Source organism: Cervus elaphus, chromosome 21 (genome assembly GCF_910594005.1).
Source record: "Cervus elaphus chromosome 21, mCerEla1.1, whole genome shotgun sequence".
Lineage (NCBI taxonomy): Eukaryota > Metazoa > Chordata > Mammalia > Artiodactyla > Cervidae > Cervus > Cervus elaphus.
In genome coordinates this window covers 8,844,945-8,861,541 of record NC_057835.1, presented here as the reverse complement: position 1 = coordinate 8,861,541, position 16,597 = coordinate 8,844,945, and the positions used below count along the sequence as shown (strand labels likewise).

General features: G+C 55.1%; 1 protein-coding gene across 1 annotated transcript in view; it reads right to left on the bottom strand.

The window, feature by feature from the left end:
* Window positions 1-16,597, bottom strand: part of COL22A1 (collagen type XXII alpha 1 chain) — a 219,267-nt gene that overhangs the window by 70,303 nt on the left and 132,367 nt on the right. Inside the window, exons 32-39 of the mRNA XM_043880230.1 lie at window positions 15,912-15,944; window positions 12,831-12,884; window positions 12,204-12,257; window positions 10,925-10,978; window positions 10,199-10,252; window positions 8,559-8,612; window positions 5,315-5,419; window positions 3,944-3,988 (exon numbers count right to left, since the gene is read on the bottom strand). Coding sequence (XP_043736165.1) covers window positions 3,944-3,988; window positions 5,315-5,419; window positions 8,559-8,612; window positions 10,199-10,252; window positions 10,925-10,978; window positions 12,204-12,257; window positions 12,831-12,884; window positions 15,912-15,944 — 453 coding nt within the window. The remainder of the gene's footprint in view (window positions 1-3,943; window positions 3,989-5,314; window positions 5,420-8,558; window positions 8,613-10,198; window positions 10,253-10,924; window positions 10,979-12,203; window positions 12,258-12,830; window positions 12,885-15,911; window positions 15,945-16,597) is intronic.

The following is a 16,597-nucleotide window of genomic DNA, read 5'->3' as shown; positions in this document are numbered from 1 at the left end:
AAGCCACTTGCCCTTGTCCTAGATCTTGGGCTTCCCATGTGGCACGGGTGGTAAAGAACCCGCCTGTCAAGGCAAGAGACATAAGACATGTGAGTTCACTCCCTGGGATGGGAAGATACCCTGGAAGAGGGCGTGGCAACCCACCCCAGTATTCATGCCTGGAGAATCCCATGAACAGAGGAGCCTGGAGGGCTATAGCTCATAGGGTCGCAAAGACTCTGTCAGGACTAAAGTGACAGCCACGCACGCATCTGTCTTACAGGTAGCTGGACTGGGATCCTAACCCAGCTCCGTCGGAAGGCAAAGCTTGTTCATTTCACTAGAAACGAGTCCACCCAAGAGAAGGAACGGCATCTTTAAGAGTCTTTTTGTGGCTGTAAGTCATTATGAAGGGCTGAGAAAGCACCAAGGAAAATCCTGGTAGGGTGCTCTTAAGTGCCCAGGGGTTTTCAGCACCAGGGACAGCACCCGGGCAAGGCCCACAGCTGAACACGGGTGTCTCTCCCCTTCCTCCCACCTTGTCCCCCCACGAGCCCTGCATTCTACAACTAAAGATCTCTCTGGTTCCAATTTACCTTCCCAATGCCAGCTGACTAGGGAAACCTTTATTCTAAACTACATTCCACCTTGCAAATGTATACAGTATTAACACTGAAAGTGTCCTCTGTTTACACATCTCGTATGTAAACGGAGAGAGCACAGCTTACCGTGGCTCCCACGGATTTGAAACTGGCTGGTCAACTGTACCTGGGGCAAGGCCCTCTGCACATCTCACCCTGGGTCTCCTCCCGCCTCTCTTCTCCACGCCTCACTGCCGCCTCCAGGCACTTCCACGGGGCTTCTCTCTCCAACAACAGGCCGACAGGGATGAGTCAGGTCTCTCTAGACCCCTCACCTTCTTGCTGAACCCTAAAGCAGACTCCACAGGGTGATTTAATCATAAGGATCACTAATATTTATTGGGCACGTATGTGTGGCGAACATAAGGCTAGGCACACAAATACTTTATTTGCATTACATCATTTTTTCCCCAAACTCTGCCTGGGAGGTAGATTTTTATCAACCTCATAAATAAGCAGCCCAGAGAAAGGACGCCTTTACCCATTTCTGCATCTCCCGTTTCTGGCGCCCTTTACAGTGCCCCTGCCTCCCTGCCTTCTCAGAGGCAACTGATTTCTCCCAGATCCTGAGACTCCTCCTCTTGGGGGGAGCTGAGGGCACAGAAGTGCTGCTGGGCAGATGCCAGGCTCACAGCATCATGCAGGAACCTCAGACACACGTCCGAACTGGCTGTGAATCCAGGGGCCCTCCAGTCCCTGGTCCTGCCTCCCTGCTCCACACATGCCCACTGCTCTGGGCACAAGGAATTATTTTACAGGCCCTCAAATTGAGGCAAAGTTGCTTCCTTTTTTTTTTCCTTCAGAAACTAAAGTGAAAGTGAAAGTGAAGTCACTCAGTCGTGTCCGACTCTTTGCGACCCCATGGACTGTAGCCCACAAGGATCCTCAGTCCATGGGATTCTCCAGGCAAGAATACTGGAGTGGGTTGCCACGCCCTCCTCCAGGGGATCTTCCCGACCCAGGGATCGAACCCGGGTCTCCCACATTGTAGGCAGATGCTTTACTGCCTGAGCTACCAGGGAAACTAGGGAGTTGCCAAATATTTGCTCAGATCACTCAAAAGAACTCCCTCATTTCTTCTTCCTTTCATCATGAACAACAAAATCACCATTAGGAGAACACACGTGATCTTCATCAGTACAAGCTCAGTACCACTGCAGAGGTCACCTGCCTGAGGGGTGGAAAAAATCAGGCAGCAAGTTTAACCTAAAAAGTGAAAGTGAAAGTCTCTCAGTCATGTCCGACTCTTTGTGGAGTCACAAAGAGTATTCACTGTATTCCAAATACAGTCTTTGGAATTCTCCAGGCCAGAATACTGGAGTGGGTAGCCTTTCCCTTCTCCAGGGGATCTTCCCAACCCAGGGATTGAACCCAGGTCTCCCGCATTGGAGGCCAATTCTTTACCAGCTGAGTCACAAGGGAAGCCCCTAGCAATTACTCCTGAGTTCTCAAATTCCATATCCTGGCTATTACTGTAAACCAAGACTTTTACATACAATAAAAACAATATACTCTGTGGTTTTGTGGTCAAGATCCCAAAAACACAGCTAAAAAATAAAAGGGGAGAAATAAAAGAATGAGTATCTGGGCCTTCAGATAAAACTTCCTATAAGAGTAGCATAAAGGATTCCCAAAGTGCTGTATCTTCAGTAACCGGGCTGGGTGGTGGGGATGTGGTTTAGGAAAGTGCTGGCTGACTCAGAAAGTGGGTCCAGGAAAGACAGCCAGTGACAACAAAGGCACATAAAAGGAAATTTTAAAAATCTGTTTTCAAAAATATATGCAAGTGGATAAAAATACGGTAACTGTACAGTAATGCTTCAAGTGACTTTGAATAGATTTGTTAAACTAAAGCAAAAAATGAACATTCTAATGCCCCTCACTATGTCACCCACATTTATGCATCTGAGCTGGTCAAGCAGTCGTTCACTGGCTGTGGATGCCTGTACAACACATACTCTGCTTTGAACACATTCTATTTCATGCACCCGCAGTCCTCCCATGTTAGGACCCTGCAGAGAACTCCTTCCTTGTCTTCCCCTTCGGCTGCTACAACACACTTTAGAATCCAGACAAACATCATCTCTGCCAAGAAGCCTTCCAGAGTCAAACCAGGCTGGGCCTGGAGCCCCCTCTGAGCACTTGTGCCTAAGGCTCCCTCAACCCCAGTATCTGGTCATCTGCTTCTCCCCCGGCTCCTGAGCCGATAGAGGGCTGGGGATACGTGCCACTCATCCCTGACATTTCCCCGCCCACCTCCAGATGAGGCACGCGGCAGAGGCTCAGTGGATCCGCCATGAATGAGATAATAAGCACGCTGCTAACGGATGCATGAATGACTCAATGAACTCAATGATTCAGTATGAGGATAACCTCAGGAAAACTGTCCTCATCACCCAGGAAAGTGCTCTTACCAATACTCCCTCATGGGCAAAGTCTCCTTTTCTGAGTAGTGGTTACAAGCAAACTGAAGGAGAGACGCCTGCTATTGACTGAAGTGTCTGCCTTTCCTCTTGGAGGCTTGGCTAGATGACAACCGACCCCCTCCCCTGCAGGGTCAGGAGGTTGGTGGAAATGACGGACCACCTCCGGGCCTGGCCCACAAAATCTTCCCACAAGGTCCTCCATCGTCTCTTCCATTGTTTACCACTGCATAGAGGACTCAGCAGGAGACACTGAAGTCTTACAGAAGCGAGTGCATGCGACTGGAGGAACGTGGGTCCCTGAATGGCCATGTGGTCATGACTCTCCACTCACCAAAACTCCCATTAGACTTAACATGAATGAGGAATAAACTTCTATTATGTTAATCACCTGAAATCTGAGGACCCTTTGTGTCCCCAATCAAACCAACAATACAAGACTTGTCGTTGTTTAGTCATTAAGTCATGTCCAACTCTTTTGTGACCCCATGGACCGTAACCCATCAGGTTTGTCTGTCCACGAGATTTCCCAGGAAAGAATACTGGAGTGGCTTGCCATTTCCTTGTCCAGAGGCTCTTCCCAACCCAGGGATCGAACTTGGGTCTCCTGCATTGACAGGTGGGTTCTTTACCACTTAGCCACCAGTGAAGACCCCAGTACAAGACAAGATCTACTCCTTCGCTGGTTGAAAGCGTCTTTGGTAACTTACTTAACTGTGAATATTAACAAACAACTATGTGGCACCCACTTCCATCTCACAGTTCAGAGTCGCAGAAGCTTTTGTTAGGTGACAAGTGATGAACATGGAAATAGACAGAGGCGACCAGAGATGATCATCCAGCATGATCACTTTCTAAGTACAACCCACAGTATCTACAGTTTGGTAGACTAATACTCACCTTGGTTCCCATAGGTCCTGGTAATCCCGGTGGGCCACGAAGTCCCTGAGAAAAGGAATGGAAGAAAGATGATCATGGAGCCACAAGTGAGGATCTACCCATTTACCCTGTGCTCTGGGGACACACAGAAGGACGGACTCTCACCATGACCTGCTGCGTACAAAGCAAAACCACCTGGTTTTGAGACACAGGACCCCTGGGTGTGAATTCTGACTCTATCGCCTACCAGTTCTGTGTGACCTCAAGCAAACCCCTTGGGTCTCTCTTAGTTTGCTTTCTTATTTAAGATCCTTTTTTTTTTCCTTTTGGTTTTTAGGTAGTGAATTTCATTTTATTAACTTTTATTTTATATTGGAGTATACTTGAGGTGTTGTGTTGTTTTTGACTGTACAACAAGGCTGTACACATTGAGGTGTACAGTGTTGTGTTGGTTTGAAGGGTACAACAAAGCCACTCAGTTAAATACATACACATGTGCTGTGTGCTCAGTCATGTCCTACTCATTGTGACCCCATGGACTGTGTAGCCCACCGGGCTCCTCTGTCCATGACATTTTCCAGCCAAGAATACCGGAGTGGGTTGCCGTTTCCTTTCCAGGGGATCTTCCCAACCCAGGGATCAAACTGCGTCTCTTGTGTCTCCTGTGTTGGCAGGATTACATATACATATATCCACTCTTTTTCAAATTTTCCCATATAGGTTATTACAACCTGAGTTTGCTGGGCTCTACAGGAGGTCCTTGTTGACTATCTATTTTATAGTAGTATGTATATGTTAATCCCAACCTCCTAACTTATCCCTCCCTGCAAGATCCTTATTTTGCAGATTCCCTCAAGGACGAGGCCAGGTTTCAGGTTTCACTGTAGGGGCTCTTCTGACCCCAAAGCCTGGTGTTTTTCTTCCTTACCGCTTTCTGTCCAGGACACACTAAAGCGTTTGTAAGTCCCCGTGAGCTAACACCCTCACTGTGCATTTACACACACAGCTCACCTGTCACCAACACCTGCTCTGTGCTATTCCATCTAAAAAGTAATTTCTTCCAACTTTCACTTTTTGCATAGATGCCACTTCCTGTGCGAGGCCTCCCCAGCTTACACAGATCAGGGAAGCCCTTCTCCAGGATGCCCGAGCTATGGTCATTGGACGTCTCCGCTGTCTCGTGAGCATCTCCACAGCACAGGCTCTAACCCAGGTCTGTGTCCCCGGAGCCTGACCCACAGCCAGCAGTCTGCACGGGACCCTGTGCCAGGTGGGCCTGACGAGGGCCCTTTCCCAGCCCGGCTGCTTTATTGCAGAGTTTGACCGCGGACCTTTTTTTCCTTTTCTAATTCCAGCCTGGTCATTATGGTCACCGAAGCCCCTCACACTTACCGGGTCTCCATCTTTCCCTCTTCCAGGGGGCCCGGGGATCCCGGGGGAACCAGGATCGCCCCTGGGGCCGGCTGGCCCTGGGCTCCCTTCTTCTCCTGCTGCTCCCTGGAAAAACAAGTGGACAGTGTCTGGGGTCAACGAGATGCAGAGAGTAAGTTTTTCAACTGAGAAGCAATCTAAAGGGAGGGCTTCCCTGGCGGCTCGGTGGTAACGAAAACGCCTGCCAATGCAGGAGTGGAGGGTTCAATCCCTGGATCAAGAAGATCCCCTAGAGTAGGAAATGGCAACCCACTCCAGTGTTCTTGCTTGGAAAATTCCATGGACAGAGGAGCCTGGCAAGGTGCATGGGGTTGCAAGAGAGTCAGACACGACTTAGTGACTAAACCACCAGCACCATCTGAAAGGGGTGGGTGGGCTTCCTGGTGACGCCCTGTTTCAGAAAGCCCACCCCTTCTGAAGGCACAGAGGACAAACCGTATAACGCGAGCCCCAAATTCATATGCCAAAGCCCTTAACCCCCGCACTTCAGTGTAGGAATAGGGTCTCTGCGGGTGTAATTAGTTAAGAGGTACTGATACTGGAGTAGCATGGAGCCTAGCCCCAAAACAACTGCTGTCCTCACGAGAAAGGGAAGTTTGGACACAGGCCTGTGTAGAGGCAAGTCCACGTGAAGACGCGGAGAGAAGGCAGCCATCAGTAATCCAAGGAGAGGGGCCTGGAAGACACCCTTCCCTCACCGCCCCCGGGAGGAGCCAGCCCTTCTGACACCTTGACTTAGGACTTCCCGACACGCTGACGATGGCGACACGGCACATTGCTGAGGTTTGAGGCTCCCAGTGTGCGACACTCTCGTTACGGCGTGGAACATGGGCGTGGGAGGACACGAGAGTTTTCTAGTCCCACCTCCCACGCACTGCAGGAAGCCATCAGGTGCGCCTCTTCCAGGCAGTCCTCCCCATTTCTGCCTGGACTCCTTTCAGAGCACAGAGCTCACCACCTCCCCAGGCGGTTCATTTCCTTACTGGGCAGTTCCATTAGACACTGGGTCTTTATGTTCAGCCAAGACAGTCCTCTCTGAAATCTTTCAGAGGTTTGACTTCAAACTTGGGGCTATGCAGACAAAATCCAATTCCTCTTCACACGACAGGCCTTCAGTGACGTGAGCACCGCTTGGGGATCCAAAGTGGGGTGAGAGAGAGGGAACCAGGGTCTGATGAGGGAGGGAGCTGGGCTTGGAGTTTGCTCCCCGTTTCTGACCACAAGCCAGGAGCCCCATGCAGCCCCAGCTGTGGAACGCTGCGGGGAGGGGATCACGTGGGCCACAGGAAGTCCCTTTCTGGGTAGGGCTCACTTGGACCTAAGCTGCAACCTGCACCAGACATTCCTGATGCAGGAGTGAGGGGAGGTACCATGTCCCACGGAGGACAAAGCAAAGGATGCAGAGGAGCTCTCTCCAGGCACGGGGCAGGATCAGCTTCTGCAAGTCTCAGGCCACCACTGGACAGTCAGAGAGAAGAGCAGGTCCTGCTGTCAGGGATTTTTACCACTTTGTACAGCACCGGAGGGAAGTCCCCTTGCAAATGCATTCTTCTGCTCATCAGAGCAGAGGTGTCTGGCTCCCTCTAGAGGCTGAATGAGCCAACTGCTGTTGCTGTTTAGTCAATAGTGAAAGAGAAAGTTGCTCAGACCTGTCTGAATCTTTGCGACCCCATGGACAGTATAGTCCATAGAATTCTCCAGGCCAGAATACTGGAGTGGGTAGCTGTTTCCTTCTCCAGGGGATCTTCCCAAGCCACAGATCGAACCCAGGTATCCCACATTGCAAGCGGATTCTTTACCAGCTGAGCCATAATGGAAGCCCTAAGTTGTGTCTTTTTAAGTCATGACTCTTAGCGATCCCGGGGACTGTAGCCTGTCAGGTTCCTCTGTCTATGAAATTCTCCAGCAAGAATACTCGAGTGGGTTGCCATTTACTCCTCCGGGGCATCCTCCTGAACCAGGGATCAAAGCTGAGTCTCCTACCTGGGAAGCCCCAGACATTCTCATTTTTGCTCAATTAACCCTCAACATTCCCTTCTAACCAACCCTCTTGACAAACTTCTAAGTTGTCAGTGCCCATGTGTCCCAGAGTAGAGGCCCATCCTTTGCACATGGTACAATCAAAGCAAAACAGATGGGTCAGGTTTTGTTTTTTTTTTCTCCCTCCCTCACTTAAGATTTTCCACAGGCTGGTCGATCATTTTTCTTCATAGCAAATCCTTCTCTGAGGGATGCATTTAAAAACTGAGCCTTCCCATCAAATTGTAAAAGTTTGTATCTATTCCTGTTACAACATTTTGACAAAATAGAAAAGACAAAATGATCACGCCTTCCAAAGGTCCCAGGTGAAGTGGACCTGAAGGAATCTGCATTGTTAAGTTCAAAGACAGGAGAGCTGGGTCGGGGTTGGCTGCGGAGGATGCATCAGGAGTTGGAGCAGGGTGGGGCGGGGCACTGGGATTTCTGTCTCTGGATGAGAAGCCTCCAGTGGGGGCTTGAGACAGCAAGCCCCCTTCTCCCCTCACCATCTGCTCTGTGCCGCACGTCAGGGCCTCAGCTCCTCTTGCCACCTGTGTGGTCCTGAGGCCTATGTGGGCTCGGCGCAAGCCGAGACCCGGGCTCCTCAGCCCTGACACTGCTGATGCTCACAGGGGACGGTCTGCACTGAGAAGGGGCACTGTCCTGGGGGTGTTCAGAATCCCCGTCTCCACCCACAAAATGCCAGAAGTCGGAATAAACATGGGAGACACGTGCGAGAATGCGAGGTCAGCACGTGTCACCTGGGATTCCAAAAGGCCGGGGAGCCTGCCCCTCTGCCCTCGGAGTATTGGCGTTTTTGGGGGGGGCACTGTGTCTCTCTGCTTCCTAATGAATAAAGCTCTTTCTTGTAGCCCAGGAAGGTTTAATTTCGCACGTGATAGTGTGGGGTGGCTATGCTAGAGCACTGAATTGAGAGAAAGAGGGGCTTAGGAGGCAGACAGACCAGCTCTGCGGCTCTGGGTCGCAGGACATAGAGCTTCAGTCTACACCTCTGTCGGGCGGGGCCCCATCTGACCCTGTGTCTGTAGCGAGGGTTAGAGGAGATGACTGCAGAGGAGCCCTTGGCCTCCCGGGTCCTGAAGCGGGTCTGAGCAGAGCGGGCTCCTTTCCTGCCTCTTAAAAGCTGAGAACCGCCACGGCGGGTAGAGACCACACTGCGTCTTACCTTCTCACCGCGCTCCCCATCTTTCCCAGGGGGGCCCCTGGAGCCCGGGGGACCCTAGAGAAAGAAAGGTGATTGACAAGCTCAAGTTCAAGAGGGCCCAGGGCGCTCAGAGAAGAGCGATGGGCCCCCTCCGGTCAGAGGCTCCCAGCTCGTTCTCCACCCCTGACTTATTCCTCCTCCGCCGGCCTCCCTGTCCCCCGGGGACCGCCACTCATCCTCGCACATCAGAGCTCTAACCACGCGGCCCTGCTTCCCGACGGTCTGCCCACTTTGGGCTGTGGCTCTCAGAGGGCAGGCAGGGCATGGCGCGGAGGGGACCTCGGGGAGGAGAGGGTGACCTAGGAGCACAGCCTTGGCATCGTTGATCCGCCCGTGTCGTGAGCACAGCCTTGGCATTATTGACCTGCCCATGTCGTCAGCATCCCCTAGAGGCTGACTTTTCGAGGCAGGGCTCAGGGCAGGCGTCCCGCGGATGCACCAGCAGGGACGTCAGAAACAGGATGACGGGCGGGTAGGGACACATTCACATGGATGCAGCTCGGTCCTGCCGGGGGCTCCGGGGTCCAACGGCAGACAGGTGCTCGGAGCGGCTCCCCCGGGGTGAAGGAGGTGGGCCGTTCACACACCCGTCGGCCAGGGCTGCTTCTGCTGCTGCTACTGGCCACGTGCCATGTGGCTGGACCATGAGGTCTCGAAAGGCCAGAGAAAACCGTCAGGCCAAGGGACGCAGGGTTGGCTTTGGGAAGAGCGCACTGACCCTGCAGGGGAGGGTGACGTGACGCGGGCCAGGGTCTCGCGGTTTCCACGGCAACCACTGACCACGTGCTGCTGTCTCCCTGTGCCTCAGTCTCCTCCTGAGTAAAAGGGGGCCACTTCTGACACCCGTCTCCCAGGGTCGTGAGGAGTCAGTGAGCGTGAAGGACTTAAAACAGTGCCTGGCACACACCTGCACCCACATCTGTCCTCTAAGCCGCTGTTATCATTAACAGAAAAGATGGTGACCGAACAGGACTGGACTCAGCCTACCCCAGGAGCACAATTCTCCGGTGCCCTTCACTGGACGCCACTGGGCACTTTGCTGCACAACTGAAATCGAAATCAATGTCCACGGTGGCTCTTAACGCGGGCCCACAAGCAAACCCCAGGGCCCCCAGGGGGTGGCTGCCTCCACAGGCCAAGTGCAGTGGGGCACGAAGGTGAGCCTACACAGCCCATGCGCTCCAGGCTGAAGATGAAAAAGCTGAGGCCTCAGGAACCCCTGCAGAGGCCTGGCAGCCAGTGAGCTGCGGCTAGGACCCGGCAATCCAATATTTAGGGTGTCTCCCACTCCTACAGGTCCATCCTGCTTCCTCCAAGGCCAGCTGTGACACTGATCCCAGCATCAGTGCTGCTCACAGCTTTCTGCCCCCAACAATTTCCTTTACCACCTGCCGATCTCCTGAGTTACCAAGAGCCTCAGGTTGTAACTTTGTAGGTATCTTTGCTGGGACCTCAATTTCTCCATCTGTGAAATGGGAGCAGGGATGTCTACACCCTGAGTTCTGTCGTGGAGGACACATGAGTTAACTAGGGGGTTGGGCATCGCGGATTCACAACCAGTGCTGGTGCCGCTGCCCTCCCCACCCACCCCAGTCACTCACCACACTTCCTGGGGGGCCGCTGGGGCCAGGGGGACCTACAAGTCCAGGAGCTCCCTGTAGAGAGGCAGAAGAAGGTCAGAAAGCCCCAAGGAATTGATTACAAGCGGCTCCCCCAGTCTTTCTCCAAACTTGCCTCCTATTCAACTCTCCCTGATTTGCCCAAAATGCTTCTAGATGACATTCCCTCTACAGGAAGGATGGCCCCCCTATCCAGGAGGGTCAGGAGGGTCCCAGTAGCCAAGCCTCAAAGGAGCTGGATTCCAGCACAGAGGGGGCGGCAGGAGGCCAGGAGGACTCCGGGACGATCCTTAAGACCACAGCACGGAGGTGGCAGAGGCGGAGGAGTGGGTGTCGGGGGAGGGCAGAGAGGATGGCCAGGTGCCGTCAAGCACACGTCTCAGGTGGGGCGTGGCCTCTAGCTTCAGAGCATGGGGGAATGGAAACCCTGAAAATGGAACAAAATCTGCAGATCTGAGCTATGGAGACACACATTCTGGCATAATGTAAGTTGACTGTAAGGGTGTGATCAAGCCTTGGAGACGAGAGAGAGGACCCGGTGAGGCGGGGTGGACAGGAGGCGGCCCTGGGCCTGGCCAGCCCTCCAGGGTGGACGGCACTTTCCCAGGCCTGGCTGCACACTCAGCGGGGAGCTGGGCGCCCAGGGGCAGGGGTCGGCCCAGCCCCCTCCCGTGGGCCCCGGGAGGCAGGTGGCCAGGAAGGACTCACAGGGTTCCCGGCTGCTCCGGGCGTTCCCTGGGCGCCTTCTTGTCCCTTGGCACCCTGCATGGGAAACAGAAAGGAAGTGAGACGCCTCCTGCAACGCTGTCCTCGGCCCCACGCAGCGACGCGGGGGCACCTTTGTCGTCAGAATCAGGTGATCCAAACTCAAAGAACAGGATTCCCGGGTGACTCAGAGATAAAGATTCTGCCTGCCTATGCAGGAGATGCAGGTTCAATCCCTGGGTCGGAAAGATGTCCTGGAGAAGGAAATGGCAACCCACTCCAGTATTCTTGCCTGGAGAATTCTATGGACAGAGGAGCCTGGTGGGCTACTGTCCATGGGGTCGCAGAGTCGGACACGACTGAGCGACTACACCACCACGACCAAACTGAAAGGACAGGGAGCACGTTTACAGGTCCAGCAATCACAGCTCCGGGCTCCCTAAACTTCTTCAGTCTTCACCCCCAGGACACAGGCCGCAGCCCCTACCCTTCATCCTGACGTATGTGAGGCGCAGAGGGACAGGCCTGCCCGGGCGCACACAGGCAGCCAGGGGCCCCTGGGATCTGAGCCCAGACAGGCCACTCAGATCTCACGAAACACTGCCCAGCACAGAGCCAGTTAAGAGGCCAATATAATCAAAACGTAATCAAAATGTTAACACACTCTGCTAAGTTGCTTCAGCCGACCGACTCTGTGCGACCCCATGGACGGCAGCCCACCAGGCTCCCTGTCCCTGGGATTCTCCAGGCAAGAACACTGGAGTGGGGTGCCATTTCCTTCTCCAAGGCATGAAAGTGAAAACTGAAAGTGAAGTCACTCAGTCATGTCCGACTCCTAGCGACCCCATGGACTGCAGCCCACCAGGCTCCTCCGTCCATGGGGTTTTCCAGGCAAGAGTACTGGAGTGGGTTGCTATTGCCTTCTCCAAAACACACTCTAGGTATCCTTTATATTGGCACTGGAGATTTCCTGCATTTGAAAAGCCTCTGGGAGCCAGGACCACCCGGATTTTAAGAGTTGTCGGGGATGGAAGGTGCAGCAGGTTACCAGCTCTCCTAAACCCACACTTCAGTGACAGAGAAATGACCGCCTGGGCTCCAGGGGCTGCATTTTGGGGTTTCCTGGGAGAACCTCTCTCCCCAGGCCCTGGACTCAGTCCTAGCAGCGCCTGTTGTGGCGCCCCCTGGTGGACATTCCTAGAATGACAAGGTGGAGGGAACTGCGAGGGCCTAGCAGGAATTTCTGCTCTGGGAGCCAACAGAGGACAGAGGGGTCTCTTACCGGTGGTCCAACAGGCCCCCGAGGCCCCAGTTCTCCAGGATGACCTGGCAATCCCTGCAATGAAACCACCCATCAGTGGACGAGGTCACACCCTTGCTCTGGGGAGGCATGAACATGGGCAACGGGAAGGGATTGAGATCCACAGAGAGGAGGGAGGAGGAAGGAGCTACATTCAGCTCAGCAGGGCTCCTGTGTGCAGTTCAGACAGGCCCGAAGGTGTCCAGTCTCAGGAAAGCAGACGCACAGGGTGAGGGGTGCCGGGCAGGGTGTGGGGCAGGAATGAGGGGCAAGGGTGCGGGCAGGGGGTAGGGGAGGGGTGCGGGCAGGAGTGAGGGGAGGGGTGAGGGGCAGGGGTGAGGGACAGAGGTGAGGGCAGGGGTGAGGGGAGGGGTGGGGGCAGGGGTGAGGTCAGGGGTGAAGGGAGGGGTGGGGGGCAGGGGTGTAGGCAGGGGTGAGGGGAGGGGTGAAGAGAGGTGTGAGGGGCAGGGTTGAGGGGCAGAGGTGATGGGAGGGGTGAGGGGCAGAGGTGAGGGGAGGGGTGAGGGCAGGGGTGAGGGGAGGAGTGAGGGGCAGGGGTGAGGTCAGGGGTGAGGGGAGGGGCATGGGGGCAGAGCAGAGAGCACTCACCGGCTCCCCAGGCGCGCCGGGATCGCCCTTCTCTCCCCTGGGCCCAGGTTCTCCCTGTTGGCGGAGAAGCACAGAGTTAGGCATCTGCGCCCAGCCCGCCCTCGGGTCGGCCGCAGGGACCTTCCCGGCCTATGCAGGGACCTCGCGCTGGAGGAGAAGCCGGCAGAAGCCAGTACCGCCCTGTGCAGTTTCCACACTGCTTTCTCCACCCACGGACCTTGCCCCCCAGGCTCCTGCCGCCCCCCACCACCCACGCCCATCACTGGCCCTTGAGTTAGCATCTGCACGGCCTGGGCTGGGGCCCCACTCCCCCTGCACCGGCCGTTGATGGAATGTGCACACTCTACCCCAGAAAGCCGGGGTTCAGTGAGGCCACCCCAACAACGAGGCTTTCAACAAAGGCAAGCTCCTTCCTCCTTCCAGAATCCCCATCTCCCACCAGCTCAGAAGAGCACACTCTGGCTCCATTCCTCAGACAATATCCTTACTCTAGCTCGCTTTCCCCCTAGAAAACGTCCCATGGTGGAAATTTGCAAAAGCGTTTTGTCTGGTCCTCAAGCCACTAGACATGACCCGTAAAGATGGAAGGGCAGATGGGGTGGATTTGGGGGACACAGAGGGAAGCAGCGGTGAATGCTTGCTGCCAGCTAGGGAAGGGACTGTGGGGGTCGGGTCAGGAGGGTGACCCTGCGGCTCTCAGACAAGATGCTCAGGGCGTTTCTACCCGGGCCTGAGAGCCAACAGCAGAGCCTTCACCACAGGGGTGCTCAGCAGGCGCCCGTCAACAGCTGCTGAATGCTGAACGCGGGAGCCTCATTCTCCACTGCCCCCTGCTGGTGATGCCAGCCCAGGGAGATGCCCGCTCTGGGTTCAGCAACTGCAGGGCACTGGCCAGGCCTCCCGGAACCCTCTGCAGGGGGAGGGGGTGGGTCAGGCTGCTCTTCCAGGGAGCGGCTTCTGAACCAGTTACAACGCCCCCCAAAAGCTCTCAGCTGTAGCGTCTCCCAGCCTGAGACTGCCTGTCCCTCCATCCTCCAGACAAGGAGCGGGCTCACGCTCCTCTCTGACATCGGACCCGCACGCCAGCTAACAGCTCTGTTCTCACTGTCCTCACCACGCTGCCTCGCGGCCTCCCCAGCTGGGGTACCCGACATCCCCAGGAGGCTTCTTGTTCCTGCAACAGGAGTTGGGGCTCTCCTCCAGCCCTCGTCCCCTTCCTAGTCGCCTTCTTAATTATGCTGCAAACCTTGTGCATACATGCATGCTAAGTCACTTCAGTCATGTCTGACTCTTTGCGACCCTGTGGACTATGGCCCTCCAGGCTCCTCTGTCCAAGGGACCTGGCTGCCCCTCCAAATCTCCCGGCCCCTGCTGTGTGCAGGGACTCAAAGGCAGCCTGCTGAGGTGAGCAGGGAGAAGTCAAACAGAACAACGGCTTCCAAAACCATCAATACAAACACGGTTACCACAGCAACGAGGCAGCCCCAGAGGGATTCATGCAGTGATCCCCAATGAATCTTTTTCTCCCGTGGACACAATTTCCTTGCTTTGCATCTGGAAGTGGCTTCCTGGTCTCTGCAGAGCTCAGACCCTGCAGGAAGGTGTCCCCCCCACCAGCGATTCTAAGGGGTGGCCAGGCAGACCTCTAGCCCCTCTCAGTCCCTTCCCGTGGGAACACCTGGGACATCATCTTTTACAGATGGGTGATTCCTTTACAGAGAGGCTGGATGAGTAGGTTTGCCACAAGCTTTAGGGACTCAGGGTGGGCAAGACGGAGGAGTCCCAGAGGATGAAGGGCTGAGACATCGTGTAGGGGGACATGGTTCTGGAAGAGGGAGGCGGCGGGGCAGTATGACGGAGCCTTGAACCTCGGCACCAGTGGGGACAGCGGCTCGGCCAGGGCCCAGACCGACAGCGACCTCCCGATTCCTGATTCCAGAAAGGCCCTATGCAAGGTGCTCTGCTCCTCGAGCCTCGGGCCATCATCTGTGAGCCGGGCACAGGGCTGGTCAGAGCGATGCCTGCCCTGCGCCCGCCACATTCAAGGCTTCCTCTCTGTCCCTCCGAGCCCTTCCTTCGAGAGAGGAGACACAGCGGGAGCCCTACCTGCTCTCCCCTCAGCATCCTCCAACACTCCTGTGGTCCCCGGCCTCCTCCAACCACCCAGGGACAGCCCTCTGCCCTCGCTTCCTCCCCGTTCCTCCTCCAAAGCAGCTCAAAATCCTCCCTCTCCTTCCACGATGATTTCGGCACCGACTCAGTCTCTCTCCCTTTCTGCTCCCTTCTTTTCCATCACATCCAGGATCTCTTAGCTTCTCAAGTTGTAGCTACTTAATAGCAGCGATGTGGAGATGGTCCTCGCCTAAGCCTCTTGGCCGCCACACGTGGTGTAGCGGGTCAAGTCCTAACCACAGGAGAACCGCGTCCCCAAGAGTGAACCAACAAAGGAGGCGACTTTGGTGACGTCAGAGACCCTGAACACACTCGTTTTCACAGAAGCCCCTCAAGAAAGAGGAGGGAAAGGCTTCTGGAGGCTGCGGCCATGCTGAGCGTCCTTTTCCATCAAGCGCTTCCATCTTCAGAAAAAGCCACACACTCTCCCACCGGCCACTGCCCCAAGCAAGCTCAGTCCCCACTGGCCCCTGAATGGCCTCTCTAAGACTTGGCCTCGAAGACCCCCAGGCTGGCCCCCTCTCTGCGGGGCCCCCCCGACCTGCCCCCTCTGCCTTTTCACCTTCTGCCATTCACAGGGCTCTGTCCTGCTTGGAACAACCGGCCACCCTGTGCAGTGAGGGGTCACTTTACCCAAAGAGAGGGGTGGCCTTCGCCCGCGGCTACTGGGAGGCCACCTCCCGGCCCCCGACCTGGGAGGTCCCGTCTGCCCCTGAAGCTGGCCCCTCGCCCAGCCTGCTCCCCGTCGGCTGCTAGGACGAGGTCGGGAACCCAGAGGCCTGACAGCAGCTGGCAGGTCAGGGCCGAGGGTCAGGACGCAGCCCAGCCCCCCGCCCCCCAGAGCATCCAGGGGCATCGCGAGCCAGGCCAGGGGGCACCGGGCAGCCACAAGGCGCCGCTGCTACTTACGGGCATTCTCGGGTGTGGTGTGAACAGGGACGTCTGCAAAGGAGACCGCAGAAACGAGACAGACGTGAGTGGACATCAGCAACCTGCCTCTGACAGACTTACAGTGGGAGAACGCAGCCTCGGGGGCTCCTTTAAGGATGATTCTCAACAGAATCACACATTCCTTTTAAAGCCCTTGCCCTCCACATGAGGCCGTCCCCTGCCTCAGCTACTAACTGACCAATCCCTACGTGCCCAGGCAAGGCCAGTTCCCGGAGCCACGTTCATCTCCCTTCCTGCCCCCCACCCCAAAATTCATTAAAGCACAGAATATCAAGGCTGGAAAGAAACATTCAAGTGAAAAAATAAATGCAAACTATGCTCACATATTTATATAGCCTTTGTTTTTTTTTTTTAATTAGCATTTGTTATGTACCAGAAACTACAAAATGTACCTTATATATTTCAGTCAATTTTCACTACAAATGTATAAAGCACAGCTCCGTATAACATTCTTTTTCCTGAACAGATGAGAAGATGGAGTCTTTTTCACATTAAATAACATGTTTAAGATCACAATGCTGGTGAGCAGCACAGCTGGGATTCAAACCCGCTCTTTTCTTCTGGCTCCAAGGCCCCTGCTCTTTGCTCACGCGTGAACCCCAACTCACAATGCCCACCCTCGGGCCTGCAGAGGGTGGAGGTGT